An 18,838-nucleotide genomic window follows, 5' to 3' on the forward strand; every position below is an offset into this window, starting at 1 on the left:
CTCTTGGCTCTTTCCAAAACAGCTACCTTGTCCTTGAACTTCAGGAACTTGACCACTATTGGTCTGGGCCTGTGACCTGGGCCACCTGGTGGATTTTTCAGTCCTGTGGGCGCACTCCACCTCAATCTTCCTGTGGTCCATCTTCAATTTCTCAGAGATAATTTCCCTCACTTTTTCCTCAGACTCCATCCAGGTCTCGTGGAGATTCTGCAATTCCGTCCACAACCATGTTCCACCTTGATTGTCCCTCAAGATAATCTGATTTATCCATCATTGTTATCATGGATTCACACACAGAACTGATATCCTCTCTCAATGACAAACAGATTGCTGTCATCTTGCCGTTCTTCTGTTTCAACTCATTGAGCTGACCCTGGGATAACTGTTCTTCAGGTCCTGGACCTCTCTGGTCAGGTCGTCTATTCTTTTATTAGTTGAATCCACCAGTATTTGGACCAAACACTTTAATTAAGCTATTTTCTTGTTGTAACAACTGCCTGTGGAACTCTTTTTGTTTGCTTAAAAGATCCTTCACCTGTGATCGAGAGACACCACTGTCCTCAACGGTACTCCCACTGGCTTTGGTCTTTGTCATGGTAGCTAGCAACTTAGGTTACACTGTTACTACACACAGTTCCAGAAAGGGCAGGTCACAGGGAAGATTGAAAACAACAAACAGCAGGGATCTAGACAGCCACAAACCCGGGACAATCCGTGGTTCCAGCCACAATGGCTAACTGCGTCACGGGCTGCGTTCAAGCACTCAAGAAAAACCCGCTAGTAGCTAGCAGTTCAAAAAGACAAAATTGAGCTCTCCCTCATTCTGCGTTCAACAGGAAGTGAGGATTGGCGATGTACTTTGTATTTTGGCAAATGTGGTATGACATCTGGGAAGTTTTGGCATACTAACTATGACCAATATGCACACTACATACTCAATTTACGTCACAAATAGTACAGTTAGTGTGGTTAGTATGAGTATTCGAACACAGCTTATGTGTCCAATCTAAAGCACAAAAACATATGAAACATGAACACATTACCTTGATGCTTTCTCTGTTAAAACGAATGACAAGTCTTGCTGTAAATAAAGCAGACAACAACCGATGATCAACCTCAATTCTCTAGGGATATTAGATGCAACTTGGATCCAGGCATAACTGTCTTCACCAGTGTGAGAATGAGACACCAAAATACTCTATCAATGACTTATCAACAGCTGTAACAAGTTGTACAGTGTAGGAAATCCTCACTGGTACCCTAGAAACGCCCATATCAGCAACATGTTTCACTGTTGCTTATTGATTCTCTAGCTACACCGAAATCTGTTGCTGGTTCTGGTTGCACACAATAACTACAAGCGACAAATTCACATCAACTTTTTCTCATTCATTTGCTCTACTGTTGGATCACAACCCTGGTACTGCAACAAACAGTTGTTTGAAGTTTGCATTCGAAGAGATCCTATGAAGAGGAACAGGAAGCTTCTGTCATACAGTGCTAAATGACAGACATTTACATCCATTTTTGAGCGCTCTCCTCCCTTTCTCTCCCGCTTTCTCTCTTTTCTCTTGTTGGCTGATGTGAGCGGTCTGTGTGGGGTGTTCCCCTGAGACCGAGTTAAAGAAGGGCAAAGAACATTCACAGGCTGAATGTGGAACTGCTGGGATTTCTACTTTTCCAGGCTTTTCCCTGACTTGTCTGTGGTGTTCCTTACAGTATGTTCCTGTTCTGCACTCCCTTCTCTCCCTCTCCCTCTGTTCTTCCTCTGTCTCTGTCTCTGTCTCTGTCTCTGTCTCCCTCTGTCTCCCTCTGTCTCTCTCCCTCTCCCTCTCCCTCTCCCTCTGTTCTTCCTCTGTCTCTGTCTCTGTCTCTCTCTGTTCTTCCTCTGTCTCTGTCTCTGTCTCTGTCTCTCTCTCCCTCTGTTCTTCCTCTTCCTCTGTCTCTGTCTCTGTCTCTGTCTCTCCCTCTCCGTCTCCCTCTCCCTCTGTTCTTCCTCTGTCTCTGTCTCTGTCTGTCTCTGTCTATGTCTCTCTCTCTCTCTCTCTCTCTCTCTCTCTCTCTCTCTCTCTTTGGAAAACTCTTTACCTGTTCACTAAGTGTTTAAACAGTTTGAAGGGGTTTCGAAGGGATCCTGGGATACCGATATCTATGCATACTCGGAGGATCAGATTCAATCAAACCCACATTGCAAAAACTGCAGACACATCATATTGCTCATGTGTCAAAAATCTAATTCAAACCAAAACTAGTTTTGTTTTATTTCAGACTTCCCCTCACTCCTGTTCTTTCCAGTTATGTTTTTCTTCATCACAGCCTAGGCCTAGGTTCTGTCAGCTTTCTCTGTCTCTGTGAGTTGTGTCCAATGCAACTAAGCCCTTTTCCATGGAGTGGCGAGAGCCCAACCCCTCCACTGCCATATTAACATCTCGCAGCACTTAACCTGAACGGACAGAGCAACACATCTCCAGTGGTCCATCCCACAGATAGACCAGACACAGGGAATGAATATTAATGCTGATTGAGCTGACAAAAAGTTTCCCTGACTCATGACAGCAAGTGCTTGTCGGCTGGTATTACTTTCCTCTCTCTCCATTTCCTGAGACCTTGGAGTGACACTGTCCTCTGGATGCAGAGAGGTGATGAGGATGAGGGTGAGAGCAAGGACAGAATGGCTGTTGATTTTGTTGGGTTTCTTAGCTCTGCAGGGGCTCCAGTCCAGGCATCAGCCCTGGAACCAACACAGTCCTAGTCCTAGTCCTGTTTTTAACCACTGCCAGAACTAACCCCTGCCCTAGCCTGTCCAAGTCTCTGCCCTGGGGCTGGGCCTAGTCCTACCCCTATAAAATAATCCCAGTCCTAACCCTGAATCTAGTCCTATCCTTGGCCTTGGCCCTAAACCTACAAAATAACCCCAGTTGGTCCTAGCTGGTCCTAGCTGGGCCTTGGTCCTAGCTGCCCAGTGGAGTGGAAGCTGCCTGTCTTTGATGCCTCCTCTAGTCAGGTCAGCCAGAGAGACGCTGCCTGTCTTTGATGCCTCCTCTAGTCAGGTTAGCCAGAGAGACGCTGCCTGTCTTTGATGTCTCCTCTACTCAAGTCAGCCAGAGATGCTGCCTGTCTTTGATGCCTCCTCTACTCAAGTCAGCCAGAGAGACACTGACTATATTTGATGCCCCCAATAGTCAGTTCAGTCAGAGAGACACTGCTTGTCTTTGATGCCCCCAATAGTCAGGTCAGTCAGAGAGACGCTGCCTGTCTTTGATGCCTCCTCTAGTCAGGTCAGCCACAGAGACGCTGACTGTCTTTGATGCCTCTAATAGTCGGGTCAGTCAGAGAGACGCTACCTGTCTTTGATGCCTCCTCTAGTCAGGTCAGCCAGAGAGACGCTGCCTGTCTTTGATGTCTCCTCTACTCAAGTCAACCAGAGATGCTGCCTGTCTTTGATGCCTCCTCTACTCAAGTCAGCCAGAGAGACACTGACTATATTTGATGCCCCCAATAGTCAGTTCAGTCAGAGAGACACTGCCTGTCTTTGATGCCTCCAATAGTCAGGTCAGTCAGAGAGACGCTGCCTGTCTTTGATGCCTCCTCTAGTCAGGTCAGCCAGAGAGACGCTGCCTGTCTTTGATGCCTCCTCTAGTCAGGTCAGCCAGAGAGACGCTGACTGTCTTTGATGCCTCCTCTAGTCAGGTCAGCCAGAGAGACGCTGCCTGTCTTTGATGCCTCCAATAGTCAGGTCAGCCAGAGAGACGCTCGGAAGATCCCACACTCCAAAGGGGAGCCGCTCCGTTCATCTTGTCTGGCTCAAAGACGGAGTTACAAACACTTGCCTCTCTCTCTTTCTCTCTCTCCCTCTCTTTCTCTCTCTCCCTCTAATCCATCCTTCTGCCTGTTTAGAGCTGAACAGAAGGATAGAAAAGGAAGAGAAAGAGCTCTCACATGTTTTTGTGTGCGATTGAAGGGTAACCTTCCCCCCTTAAAAAGGAGAACAGGGAAAAGTCCCCCTAAATGCCCAGTAGAGGGGATGTAAGGACTTGAATGGCCTTTTCTGTCAGCCTGTTAGCATTGTGGAGAGAGCCCACTATGGGTTACTCTTTGGCCTCTCCTTTTCTGTGACTCTGTAAACCTCCAGTGAGCCAGCCACTAAAGGATAAATGGAACGGAGACATGTTAAGAATTAATGAGGTCGCTCTGGGGTTACATTTGCCAGTTTTCTGGCTGAGCCGAGCGATGTTTGTTGTTATTTTACATAGATTTCATAGCCCTCCTGTTTCCGGCTCTCATGCCGTAGCCAATCAAAAACAAAAATAGGAGAGTGTTTTGATAACTGGAAAGGGGTTTGCCGGAGTAGCACATTCACAGACCTGAATTCCTGCACCGGCGAAAATTGAAAGGAAAAGGAGAGGAAATATGAACGAATCAAACATAACAAACATGATGGTGTCTGGTGTGAGACTGCTGTAAAATAGTTTAGAGAGCGCGGAGGGTGGTCTCCAGAGAATGTGTCTAGGTGTGAAAACTGACTGTGTGTGTGTGAAAAAAGAGAGATTTGCAGAAAAAATTGCGAGGTGAGGGGTATGTGTTGCTTTCAACCACTCATGTACTGCTTTCGACCACTCATGTGCTGCTTTCAACCACTCATCAGCAGCATGTTCTGTCTTTCATTGTAAGAGTTGCACAACAGGAGGCTGCACACAGTGGATGTTTCTTGTTAGTGCATGTGGGTGAATATGGCAAAGGGGGATGCTCATAAACACACAGGAGTATATCTACTGTATTTATAATACATGCCTGTGACTGAGCGTCTACAGACTCCCTCCTACCTCCGTATGCATAACATACATATTATGTATGCAAAAGCGTTCATTCTCACAGTGCTCTTCTCTCTCTTCCACTTCTACAGTATGATAACACATTTGTGTGTGTATGCAGTCTGTCTCACCTCTCTCTCTCAGCCCTGTACCGCTGGCTCAGGAAGTTGTTCTGGGCTTATCGAGGGTAGGCACACAAACAGGCTGGCCCGGACAGGGCTCGAGGTGGGGGGGAGGCAAAAGAGAGTAGCGTGAGGAGGGGTGAGGGAGCACTTCCTCCCATTCTTCTCCAGAGCGGAGTTCCCATGAGCGGCCATGCCAAGTGCAGTGTGGCTGGAGCAGGCCAACGCAGCACCAGTCTCGCCTCCGCGACGCCAGCCCCCACACACGGACTCACTCAGATCAGAGAAGACTGGACAGCGCTAGGAGGACTCACGGTGTTGCGAGGACCCATACACAGCATTCTGAGGACCCATACACAGGGCTTGGAGTACCGCACCCGGAGCATTAGAATATTTAATTGGTGACTGCACTGACCACATACAGAGAACGGTTTCCAGTGCATCTTATTAACTGCATGTTGACCATGCAGATAGGACCATACCTAGTGGTTGCCTCATAAAGGACAGCAATCAACACAGACCATACTGACTGGACTATTCCATAGAGGACCCTAACTAGACAACCACACACAGAGGATCATCCAGAGTGGACAGAGGAATCAGATTGGGGTCCACACATAACACATTGAAGAGCACATACAGCGTTGGGAGAACCCAAAGGACCATACAGACCATTGTGTTTAGGAGATCTTCCTCTGAGTATAAAGAAGAACAGAGGAACTCAAGAGGATCATCCCCAGAGAACCATCCAGGACTGTAGACAGAGGAGCATCCACAGTGTGTCTGTCTTCAGGAGGAGCCTGGAGTCATGCATACCATCCACGGGCTGTGTAGGGTCTGCATCGCCGCTAGACTGCCTCAGGTCTGTCCCTCTAGATAATCACCTGGCGAGAGAACGGGTGGGAGGGGGGAGGGGGGGGGTAGAGGGAGAGATAGAAGTGTGTTGTGCATAGGGGTGTGACAAATGGGGGGAGAGTGTCAGGTAAGTGTGTGTGGGAAGAGAGGGAGAGGACAGGGAGTGGGGTAGGAGGGTGTGCGAATGGGAGTGCAGAGAACGGGGTAGTGGGAGAATGGAAGAAGAGGGGGAGAGGAGGAGGGATTGGGGTTCAGATAGGGTTCTGTGTGTAGCCGGCTCTTTTGGAGAGACTGCAACACAGACAAAGAGAATATGTTAGAAAGCATGAACATTTTAAAATGACAAGGGAACAGAAAGATGAAAGCAATGATGTAGGAAGCAGACCCTTTCCCTGGTTGGGAAAGTATATAGATTTTTTTTTGTATAGTGCAATTGGATTAAGGCACCGGAACAGTAAGAGATAGATAGATAGCAGTTATGGAATTTATATTTGAGGCTTTAGGCTTTACTTTGCCATTGGAGTGTTTGCCATTGGAAAGCTCACTCCTACAGTATCTAACGTGGAGTGTTTGCCATTGGAAAGCTCACTCCTACAGTATCTAACGTGGAGTGTTTGCCATTGGAAAGCTCACTCCTACAGTATCTAACGTGGAGTGTTTGCCATTGGAAAGCTCACTCCTACAGTATCTAACGTGGAGTGTTTGCCATTGGAAAGCTCACTCCTACAGTATCTAACGTGGAGTGTTTGCCATTGGAAAGCTCACTCCTACAGTATCTAACGTGGAGTGTTTGCCATTGGAAAGCTCACTCCTACAGTATCTAACGTGGAGTGTTTGCCATTGGAAAGCTCACTCCTACAGTATCTAACGTGGAGTGTTTGCCATTGGAAAGCTCACTCCTACAGTATCTAACGTGGAGTGTTTGCCATTGGAAAGCTCACTCCTACAGTATCTAATGTGGAGTGTTTGCCATTGGAAAGCTCACTCCTACAGTATCTAACGTGGAGTGTTTGCCATTGGAAAGCTCACTCCTACAGTATCTAACGTGGAGTGTTTGCCATTGGAGTGTTTGCCATTGGAAAGCTCACTCCTACAGTATCTAACGTGGAGTGTTTGCCATTGGAAAGCTCACTCCTACAGTATCTAACGTGGAGTGTTTGCCATTGGAAAGCTCACTCCTACAGTATCTAACGTGGAGTGTTTGCCATTGGAGTGTTTGCCATTGGAAAGCTCACTCCTACAGTATCTAACGTGGAGTGTTTGCCATTGGAAAGCTCACTCCTACAGTATCTAACGTGGAGTGTTTGCCATTGGAAAGCTCACTCCTACAGTATCTAACGTGGAGTGTTTGCCATTGGAAAGCTCACTCCTACAGTATCTAACGTGTAGTGTTTGCCATTGGAAAGCTCACTCCTACAGTATCTAACGTGGAGTGTTTGCCATTGGAAAGCTCACTCCTACAGTATCTAACGTGTAGTGTTTGCCATTGGAAAGCTCACTCCTACAGTATCTAACGTGGAGTGTTTGCCATTGGAAAGCTCACTCCTACAGTATCTAACGTGGAGTGTTTGCCATTGGAAAGCTCACTCCTACAGTATCTAACGTGGAGTGTTTGCCATTGGAAAGCTCACTCCTACAGTATCTAACGTGGAAGGGAAGTGATGATGAGGAAACCAGTGTAAAAACGAGTGGATGAAAGTGTGTTCCCTGTTTCCTGAGAGAGACAGAAGAATGAGGTCTCCGCCATCTCCATTATTTATCCAGAGGCAATCTGATGGAGAAAAAGAGAGAAAGAGAGAAAATTGAGACTGTGCTACAGGCTAACAATTACACCCAAAGTCTGGAGTCTCTCATCCTCACTTACAAATCAGTATCAAGCTTATAGCTTATAGACTTAGCACAAACCTTTCTTATCTAACAGTTTGCAATCAGTGATTGGAGTTTGCATGGCATCGCGTCAGTACGGTGTGTTGACATGGACACAATACAGGGCTGGCAGAGAGTTATGTTTTTCTGCCAGCCTAGACATGTTGTCACCAAAACACAGTGACCCAGAAAAGTCCTTGCTCAACGGACTGGGAATGTCTTACTGGAGTTATAGTGTTGTGGAGTTCAGCTCACAAACATACCTGTTAGTGGATGGGAGAGAATTGTTATTTTGCTTTAGTCCTGTAGTGTGTGTGCATGTGTGTGTCTGTGTGTACGTTAGTAGTGCAATCACTGAGGCACATCGGGTTTACAGGCTGGAGAGGCAACAAACAGAGCAGAAGCACACAGACAGACAGACAGACAGACAGACAGACAGACAGACAGACAGACAGACAGACAGACAGACAGACAGACAGACAGACAGACAGACAGACAGACAGACAGACAGACAGACAGACAGACAGTGGGTTGACTCATAACTGTGGGCTCTCATAGATAGTGTCTCATGAGATTGTTGAGGCAAAACAACATAGAGAAAAAGCTTGGTCTCACACACACGCACATGCACACACCCATGCACCCACACAATGTGCATCTCACAGGACAACAGGTCACGACTCAACACACACACACACACACACTCACACACTCCTACGTGTTACATAAATACACTCTTGTACAACTCATTTCAATAGCTAAGTCTCTCAATAGAGAGCAATGGTAGTTTCATACTCACTCTAAAGCACCATATAAGTGGGCTCGTAACCTTCTCATTTGACTGGAAGGAGATAGTTAGAGGCTCTTGATACAAACTGGAGATGGGAGAATAGCATCCAGATGCTCACTCTGAGCCGGCTTTGTATGCTGCCTGTCAGACAGTTGTTGCTGGTTCTCTGGCCTTGAGAGCTGAACAAACTGTTCTCTGGCCTGAAGAGCTGTACCAACTGATCGCATTAGTATTGTGGAGCAAGGTTGGACGTGTGTGTTAGCGCATGGGAGAGCAAGACCAGGGATGAGGGTTAGTGAGTAAGAATGTATGTGTGTGTTTACCCACCGTGTGCCCACTGTCAGGCCCTGGATGCCAGTCGGTGTGTGTCTTGTCTCCTTGTGGTCCGGTCCCACGCTCAGAGAGGCCAGGGGGCACTTCTAATTAACACTACCCCCCCTCTACCCTCCCTCTTCTACTGCGTGCCAACCATCCCTTCACACCACTACCCCCTACAGAGCCCCCATCTCTCTCTCTCTCTCTCACTTCCTCTTTTCTCTTTCTCTTCTCTCCCTCAGACTCTCCCCCGGCCTTTCTCTATTCGCTTCTGTTGTTTCTCTCCTCCCCATCTGTCTTTTTGTCTCTTCTTCTCTTCCTCTCACGTCTTCCTTCTCTCTCTCTCTCTCATATCTGACAGTAGTGATGTTGTCTCTGGTCGTTAGCCAGTATGTTGTGTTATTAAACAGTTGTCTCCTCCACTATCCAGATTATCTAAATGTTTTTTAACTATCAAGATTATAATTTATAATACTAAACATTTTAAGACTGTCAACATGATCATCTATCAAACATTTAAAAATACTAGCGAGTTTATCATCTATCAAACATTTTAAAAGACTATCAAGATGATCATCTATCAAACATTTTAAAAGACCATCAAGATTATCATGTATTTTGATGAGTGGAAAGTATGTCCAATTTGGAGGATTCTGAGAAATGTCATAATTGACATAACGTGTACAGCCAATCAATCAGTCAGTCAGTCAGCAGTGGGAAGAGGTCAACCTAGCTGTCCCCGTGGTGGTGGGGGCGGTGACATGATGTTGGGGGTGACATACCGTATGTCACCAGTGATTATGGACTGTGACTCCTTGTTCTCACAGTGTGTGTCCATCAATCACAGTGTAATCTGTCAGCTCACAGCATATCAAGAGTGAATCAGATGAATCAAACTTTATGCCCCAGTTTGATTTATCCTTTACTTAATTGTCCAATCATCCATTTCAGGTGCCAAGCCCTTCCAACACACTATAATTAGTGATCATGGCATTTACAGTATGTAAGTGAACATAATGCATAATCATTGGACATACAGTGCAAGTGAAAAGTTTGCACACACCTGATCATTCAAGGGTTTTTTCTTTATTTTTACTATTTTCTACATTGTAGAATAATAGTGAAGACATCAAAACTATGAAATAACACATATGGAATCATGTAGTAACCAAAAAAGTGTTAAACAAATCACCCTTTGCCTTGATGACAGCTTTGCACACTCTTGGCATTGTCTCAAACAGCTCCACGAGGAATTATTTTCCAACGGTCTTGAAGGAGTTCCCACATATGCTGAGGTCTTGTTGGCTGCTTTTCCTTCACTCTGCGGTCCAACTCATCCCAAACCATCTCAATTGGGTTGAAGTCGGGTGATTATGGAGGCCAGGTCATCTGATGCAGCACCATCACTCTTCATCTTGGTCAAATAGCCCTTACACAGCCTGGAGGTGTGTTTTGGGCCATTGCAGAATGCTGTGGAAGACATGCTGGTTAAGTGTGCCTTGAATTCTAAATAAATCACAGACAGTGTCACCAGAAAAGCATCACACCTCCACCTCCTTGCTTCACGGTGGGAACCAAACATGCGGTGATCATCCCTTCACCTACTCTGCGTCTCACAAAGACACGGCGGTTGGAACCAAAAATCTCAAATTTGGACTCATCAGACCAAGGACAGATTTCCACCAGTATAATGTCCATTGCTCATGTTTCTCTGCTTATTATTGGTGTCCTTTAGTAGTGGTTTCTTTGCAGAAATTTGACCATGAAGGCCTGATTCACACAGTCTCCTCTGAACAGTTGATGTTGAGATGTGTCTCTTACTTGAACTCTGTGAAGCATTTATTTGGGCTGCAATCTGAGGCGCAGTTAACTCTAATGAACGTATCCTCATTTTACAGCGAAAACACAACACATATTTATGTTAGATCACCACCAAATCCCCAAAAACACACAGCCATTTTTCCCAGCCAAAGATAGTCACAAAAGCAGAATTAGAAATAAAATTAATCACTAACCTTTGATAATCTTCATCCGATGACACTCATATGACATGTTACACAATACATTTAAGTTTTGTTCGATAATATGCATATTTATATCCACAAATCTCGGGTTTACATTGACGCCCTGTTCAGAAATGCCTCCAAAATATCCGGAGTAACTACAGAGAGCTACGCCAGATAACAGAAATACTCATCATAAACTTTGACAAAAGATACATGTTTTACACATAATTAAAGATACACTGGTTCTTAATGCAACCGCTGTGTCAGATTTTTTAAAAACTTTACGAAAAAAGCATACCACGGCGCTAAGACGTAACAATATTTCTCCGCCGTGTTGGAGTCAACATAAATACGAAATTACATCATAAATATTCCCTTACCTTTGATGATCTTTCATCAGAATGCAGTGAAAGGAGTCCTAGTTCCACAATAAATAGTTGTTTTGTTCGGTTAGTTCACATGTCCAAAAGCTGGCGCTGGTCCAGGCGAACTCGCACGAAAACTTCAAAAAGTTATATTCCAGGTCGAATAAACTGGTCAATCTAAGTAGAGAATCAATCTTCAGGATGTTATTTTCATATATATCCAATAACGTTCCAACCGGAGCATTCGTTTTTGTCTGCAGAGTCATGGAACGCAGGCGATATCAACAGAAATGTGCGCAACCAGGAACTGGCATTCTGACAGACCACTGACTCAATCCCCTCCCATCCGGTCATACATCACACTAGAGGCTTCATTCCACGATCTACTGACTGTTGACATCTAGTGGAAGGCGTAGGAAGTGCGAACATATCCATATCTTGTTTGGATGTGAATAGGCAATGACTTGAAATTCGACCAGCCCAAGAATTTCCACTTCCTGTTTGGAAATGTGTCTGCTCTATGAGTTCTGTTATACTCACAGACATAATTCAAACAGTTTTAGAAACTTCAGAGTGTTTTCTATCCAATAGTAATAATGATATACATATTAGGACAGAGTAGGATGGAGTTCACTATGGGCACGCAATTCATCCAAAGTGAAAATGCTGCCCCCTATCCCTCTTTTTTGGTTACTACATTATTCCATGTGTGTTATTTCGTAGTTTTGATGTCTACAATGTAGAAAATAGTAAAATAAAGAAAAACCCTTGAATAGTAGGTGTGTCCAAACTTTTGACTGGTACTGTACATAAAGATTGTATATGGCCTTGCAATAATGGGCATCAAGAGGTTAACAGTTCATGTTAATTCTTTGAGATCGGTGTCCCTTCCAAGGGACGGTTGAGCTAACGTAGGCTAATGCAATTAGAATGAGGTTGTAAGTTATATTCTACTACATTCCTTTCAAATTTCCATAAACTTCAACGTTTTTCCTTACAGATGGTACCAAGAATATGCACATCCTTGCTTCAGGGCCTGAGCCACAGGCATTTAGATTTGGGTATGTCATTTTAGGTGAAAATTGAAAAAAGGGGATAATCCTTAATGGGTTCAATGTTGAAGTTGGTCACAAGATTACAGGTGGTAAATCCTGTAGGCAAATCCATCAAGGGATTTTAGGAATTCTCCCTAAAACCTTTATTCAAGCCACCGTTTGCTACTTAGGGTTGTATTGTAGTTATCAAAGGTAAACAAGTTAATACACTTATGCATCTTGATGCCAGTCTCTTAGACACGCTCAGAGGTTAACCACAGACACAGATTTAGGATCAGTATACCCTATTACCATCCTGATCTGAACTCTAAGGGGGAGACATAAAACTGACTTTAGATAAGAGTCTTGGATTAACATCGTACTGTGTTTGTGTGTTCAGACATACTTTTACTGAGCTTAATTTCAGGCCCTATTGTCAGCAGATGAGATGGAAACATTCTTATGGAGCGGAGCACTGTTGATTTTGGCGCACACACTGGCATTATTCCTGGAATTATTACAGACAGTTTTTAGGCATCGAATGTGTGTGTGTGTGTGTGTGTGTGTGTGTTTGTGTGTGTGTGTGCTTGCGCTCCTACTCTGTGCGGATGCTGTTGTCCACAGTTGGCGTCAGAACCACACCAAAGCGCCCACCTCTTTTGATGAGGGCCAAGGTGCTAGTCTGTGTGGCTGGCATCCACACACTTTCCATCCACACACACTCACACTGGTCAGAGAGAGAACCACGCTCTAATCTGTAGGCAAAATGCTCACATGTTGGTCTAACTGCTCCTATTTGGCTGTAGGACATATAGTAATGTAATAATTGAATAATGTCTTTACATGCGGTGATTTGATGTCTCTGTGTCTTTAGGTGACCATCCCTCGAGGAAAGGACGGCTATGGCTTCACCATCTGCTCTGACTCTCCAGTGAGGGTACAAGCCGTCGATCCAGGCAAGGTTCTCCTCTCCCTGCTGTCTGTGTGTTGATGATCTGTGTCTGTGTGTTTGGGATTGTGTGTCTGTGTGTCTTTTCCTTCCTGTGTGTGTTGTTCTAGATGTGTGGGTGTCTGTATACCAGTCTTAGCCCCTACTGTCCTGAGGTGGTCAAGCATATCAGGTTTGTATATAGATGAGTGGGTAGAAGCTTGCTTGTGTAACTTTGTGTGTATTTGTGCGATATCTGTGTGTGTGTGTTTGTGGACCTCTACTGACCTCTCTCCTGTCTTCAGGTGGTCCGGCGGATCAGGCAGGTCTGCAGCAGTTGGACACTGTGCTGCAGCTCAATGGTCAGCCTGTAGAACAGTGGAAATGTGTGGAGCTCGCCCACGCCATCAGGTACTAAAGGCAGGGAGACACAGAGGAAATAATGGACTAAACCAACTTTGACAGGGATAACTATCATCAATACTTATAGAGCTCCACATGTACATTTTTTAAGTTTATCTATGCACAGCAATTACTATATAGACACTGTGGCCCGTGGCCTCTTTGCTCACGTTCTTTACCGGCAATAAGCTTACCGTTTCACTCTTCCTGACTAGTTGTCACATTCCCTCTCTCCCTCCCTCTACAGAAACAGCTCCAATGAGATCACGGTGGTGGTGTGGCGCACCGGGCCGGCCGCCAAGCCCAGTTTTGAGGGCCTCATTCACCGGCCCTCCTACAAGCCCAACTACGACACCCCCTCACCCCCCACCAGGCGGAGGGACAGGTCCAAGGACCGGCTAGACCGTGACAAGATCCCCCCGGCCGTGCCCCCCCTCCCTGCCCACCACAGGACCAGCCGCCGGGTGCTAGTCAACGGCTCTGAGGGGGGCGGCAGGGGAGGGGCAGGAGGAGTAGGGGGGCCGTGGGGGGAGAGGAGGTGCGTAGGAGGGGGGGCGGAGGAGGTGGATGGTAAAGCCAGGAGCCAGACCCATAGCCAGAGCCACACAGCCACGCTGAAGGGGACTAGAGTGAAGGCGTCCAACGGAGATAACTACATCATCCTGGCCCCCTTAAACCCAGGAAGCCAGGTACTGCCGGGGGAGCAGAGGCTCATGGTCCATCCCAGGCTCCTGCCTTACCCCCTCGATGGCACTATCTAGACCCTGACATACACTGGAGATCTCAATATGTGCCATTCATACCTGCCATAGATCTGTGCCAATCCTACCTGACATACACTATCTGCCATTTAAATCTGAGATATACCCTGCCATTCTAACCTGAGAAATATCTGTGTAATTCAAACTGACACGTGCATTCTGTAAATCACATATACTATATATAGTAAATAGTTAAATAGGTAGTTGAAATTGTGAAAAAAAGTATACAACCAAGAGTTGATTTGCTGCAATAGTAAGTAATATTCAAGCCCCGATATGGGGAAAGCCACAGTTGGCCCATGGGGTGTTCTATCAAATGATGCACACTGTAACATCCTGTGACATGCTGTATATGAGGCAATAGCTCTTTATGATAAAGACATAATAAAGTGTAACAAATGGAAAAAGAAACACACTGATTGTGAACTTGATTCCTTAACATCCCCAACCATACAACACTAACCATCCAGCCTGGAAGAAGGGACCAGTTATGTTGAAGCAATGAGTGCAGAGAACCAGAAAACCCAGAACTTCTAGTCTTTACCTAATCCTCCATAATCTGTCCCACTGAGCTTGAACAGCCAATCACAGACAGTAATGTGGCTGACGGGTTCCGTGACTCAGTAGCCTGGTTGTTAGAAGGCCTCTAGCAGAAATGAAGAAGGCTGTATACCCTGCATTCCATCCAGACCCAGGGACCTAGACACTGTAAGGCTGTCTGTTAGTCTGGGAGGTGCAGCCTACCTGGCAATCTGAGTGTGTGTGCGCTTGTACAGCACATGTGCGTGTGTAGGGCAGTGTGTTTGTCCGAGGGCAGCTGTGCTGCTTCAACAGATATGGCATGACATAGGGCTCAGAGAGCATGATGGGAACGTCTTCTGTATCTAAATGCTAAGAGGAGAGCACAGGGGTTAGGGGGTTAGGAGTGTGAGGGGGGGGGGGGGGGACTGGCTTGGACGGCTGTGGAGGAGGATTGGATGGAGTGGGAATAGGATGCAGAAAAGGGGATAGAGAGAGGGGGGAGAGAGGGATAAGCGATGGAGGTGATGGATGAATGGCTACCCCCAATTAATCCATTACCTTCCCTATGGGGAAATATGGACTAGGGAACAGAGTAGATATGGGTATGTATTTTACCTTTATTTAACTAGGAAAGTCAGTTAAGAACAAATTATTGTTTACAATGTCTGCCTACACCTGCCAAACCAGGGCGACGCTGGGCCAATTGTGCGCCGCGCTATGGAACTCCCGATCACAGCCGGTTGTGATACAGCCTGAATAGTAGTGGTACATCAAGAGGTTGTGATAATGGATGTAAGAAGTAGAAGGGATTAATGGGGTAGCGAGAGGCAATGATGGATGGATGACGGGTACAGCAGCAGAGGGAAAAAGAGGGGAGAGGAAAGGAAGGATGTAGATAAAGCAGTTGTCAAAGTGGATGAAAATAAGAGGATAGAACATTTCAGACTAAATCCAAACTTTGAAGGATGGGGAAATGGAGCATCTCTCCTCCAGGTCAGAGCAGGCATACGATACATGATGATTTGGTTCCATCCTGTCAGCCAGTCCCCACTGAAACACACACAGCAGAGAAATCGATCATGGAAGATAGCTGGATGTACCAGCCATTGATATGCCTCTGGTTGGGTCACCTCTTTCACGCCAGGTCACCCCTATCCTCTACCCATCTTTGTTATATCGGGTAGATCTTATCTTTAGGCACAGTTCTAGGATCAGCTTCCCCTTCCCCCATTACATTTCAAGGGGCAACGTTACTTGGGTACTTGAGTAGTTATCTATAGGCACAGTTCTAGGATCAGCTCTCCCCACCAACCGTTCAATTTCCAAGGGCAATGTCATCCTTCTCCTGTATTCATAGTGCTACAGTACAATACATTATGGTATAGTACAGTACAGTGTGTGGTTGACGTCTGTGTCACTCAAGGCCATAGGAATCAATGAACAGCACAGTCACCATCATGTATCAACAGCACACATTAGCTCTCAGGTCGCTGGGTCTATTCCTTGAGCTGAACACATGTATATTGAATATGTGACATGGCTCACTGGCCTGAGATCACATAGGCCTACTGCAGTACAGTAGTAATGGAGTCAGCCAACAGTCTGTGGCCCCATTCCATGCTCAACACAACCATTTCTTCAGTTTGACTTCATGTTAGGCATTTATTATGGTGGGATGGATACATTACATGTGAAAGTATCCTAAAGCAGAGTATGGTATTGGTCAACTGTTATAACAGGACCATTGATTGTGATGTTTTTGTCTCTTTCAGATATTGAGGCCTGTCTACCAGGACAACCATGGTACCTTGGGTAAGACATTTACTGCTGACTAGGATTTTAATGAACATGGTGGTTTTGCAGGACAATTCTATCTATAACCATTGTACTTCTATGTACCCAGGCTAACTCCCAGTGTGTGTTGTTGTGCATGTGGTGTCTCTCAGCAGGGAGGATATACCCGGGTCAGGCCAGCATGCCCCAGAAACAGGGGTCTGGAGGTGCCACGCCTGGGGGTGTAGGACTAGCAGGCCGGACCACCTTCCTACGACGCTCTACTAATGCCAAGATGTCTAAGCCATCCGAAGCGAACCTCTCTGGCCAACCCCCACCCAGCTACCAGCAGGTCCAGAGCTCCAGCTTTGCTAACTACCAGAACTGTACTATAGTACACTCCCATGTACAACACGACAACCCGCACGGCAACTATGGCTACGTCAAAGCAGCACCCAAGATCCTCATCTTCCCCATCTTTGTTCAGGTGTGTGTGTGTGCGTGTTTGTGTGTGTGTATGTGTGACTCACCATTTTTGCATCTCTCTGTTAGTGCCGTTTGGGGTTTTCCCCTTTTATTTTGATCACTATTTAAGAAATCCTTGCCAGGTTTGTTGCAGTGCTTCTCCTCTCTGTGTATCTGTGTAGCAACATAGGACTCTGTCATAAACACACTAGAATGAACCACATTTCCTCTATATGTCCAATGTCAGGGTGTGAGTGTATTGCACAACTGGACTACCCACTTCCCAGGATTCTACAATGGTCTGTAATAGTACTTCCTGTTGACTAACTGAGTCACCTAGCTGCACAGTGAAACAGCCATCCCTGTGGTCTCTCTAGCTCCAGTCCGGGTCCACAAGAGGATGTGGCTACCACCCCCGCTGCATTAGCGCTTTTAGCCTAGCGCCTCTTCACAGATTGAGCATCTCACAGACTCCTGCAGTCACAGCTCACACTGTGAGGATCTCTGTAGAGACTGGAGCGACTGTAGCTACACGAGAGCCGCCAGCTGCACAGCCTGTATTGTTCCCTTTGGTGGGCAGAGAGCATGGAGCTAGGAGCTAAAATGGAGATGGTACTGTAGCTACATGCTCCCTCATGTACAGCTATGTTCATGAGAACACCCCTCCCAGATATGTCTATCCTTGAAACATGTCTATCAATCTGTATCTTTATTTAGCGGTATTTGTGAGTGTTGTGAATGATATTGGACTGTTATAGCAGTGTTATGAGTTTAGTATCAGTGACTTTTGCTGTAGTATTGTGTACTGTCATTATAAGCAATATTAGTAAATGTCGTGTGTTTGAAGTGATATAAAACTGCAGTATTTTGCCATGGATGATAATGTAATCTTCATTTAATTCCTAGTATGTTGCCTAAACGTACTCTAACTTTAATCTAATGTCAATCTAACCCTTAACTCTCCTCTCCTCCCCTTTGTGTGCAGCCTCTGGACCTGTGTAACCCCACACGGACACTGGTGGTCTCTGAGGAGATGATCCTCCATGAGAGCAAGCACCTCTCCATTAAGGTAAACGGTGTGTGTGTGTGTGTGTGTGTGTGTGTGTGTCAGGATCCGTCAAATCAGTGAGATGGGACATGTCAATGTTAATGAGAATATTTAAGAGAGGAACACATTGTGAGAATCTGACACAAGTCTCTATACTGCCATTCTAGTTCTCTTCATTCATATTCCACAACTGCTAATGTCAAGTTTGTTTAACTGTCAAAATGTTTGTGGAATGCACTATGAAGATTTTTCCCAGCCTTGTCAATGTTCTTAAATACCCTCCCAGTGCCTCTGTCTTTGGTGTGTTGTGTAATACCAGCAGAGAACAGAGGAAACAGAGGAAGAGACCACAGTTTGAAAACCTCTGGGTGGCTGCTGCACTGCATTGGACGTCTATACTATTGTCTTCTCTTGGCTCTCCTCTCCTCTCCTCTCCTCTCCTCTCCTCTCCTCTCCTCTCCTCTCCGCTCCTCTCCTCTCCTCTCAGACAGACAATGATACAGGACTAGCATTGGAACAAATATTTTGCTAGTTTGACAGAATCCAACTCATAGAGTTTGTTTATCATAGAGACGATGGGGACAACTCGGTTCAAAAATAACTTTACATCTCATAACTATTTGAAAAGGAAGGGAGAGAGAGAGAGAGAGAGAGAGAGAGAGAGAGAGAGTCCTGTTCATTGCACAGGACAGTGTATCTACATGAGGGGCGCTTGTTTAGTAGTGGGGAATGAATTATTTAGGTCCCAGAATGGTACTTCTGGAGTGTTGCACAG

At 45.8% G+C, this 18,838-nt stretch overlaps 1 protein-coding gene across 8 annotated transcripts in view; it reads left to right on the plus strand.

The window, feature by feature from the left end:
• Positions 1 to 18,838, plus strand: part of rgs3a (regulator of G protein signaling 3a) — a 182,693-nt gene that overhangs the window by 21,743 nt on the left and 142,112 nt on the right. For 5 of the 8 annotated variants that reach the window (XM_090234482.1, XM_090234483.1, XM_090234480.1 and 2 more), the window contains 6 exons: positions 13,039 to 13,120; positions 13,398 to 13,503; positions 13,742 to 14,183; positions 16,550 to 16,589; positions 16,724 to 17,037; positions 18,001 to 18,084. In XM_090234482.1, coding sequence (XP_090090608.1) covers positions 13,039 to 13,120; positions 13,398 to 13,503; positions 13,742 to 14,183; positions 16,550 to 16,589; positions 16,724 to 17,037; positions 18,001 to 18,084 — 1,068 coding nt within the window. Of the gene's footprint in view, positions 1 to 4,892; positions 5,796 to 13,038; positions 13,121 to 13,397; positions 13,504 to 13,741; positions 14,184 to 16,549; positions 16,590 to 16,723; positions 17,038 to 17,390; positions 17,628 to 18,000; positions 18,085 to 18,838 lie in introns of those variants that run through there. The other 3 variants (XM_021602436.3, XM_090234485.1, XM_036977265.2) reach the window with 2 other exon arrangements.

Source organism: Oncorhynchus mykiss, chromosome 5 (assembly GCF_057628025.1).
Source record: "Oncorhynchus mykiss isolate SJ-2025 chromosome 5, ASM5762802v1, whole genome shotgun sequence".
NCBI lineage: Eukaryota > Metazoa > Chordata > Actinopteri > Salmoniformes > Salmonidae > Oncorhynchus > Oncorhynchus mykiss.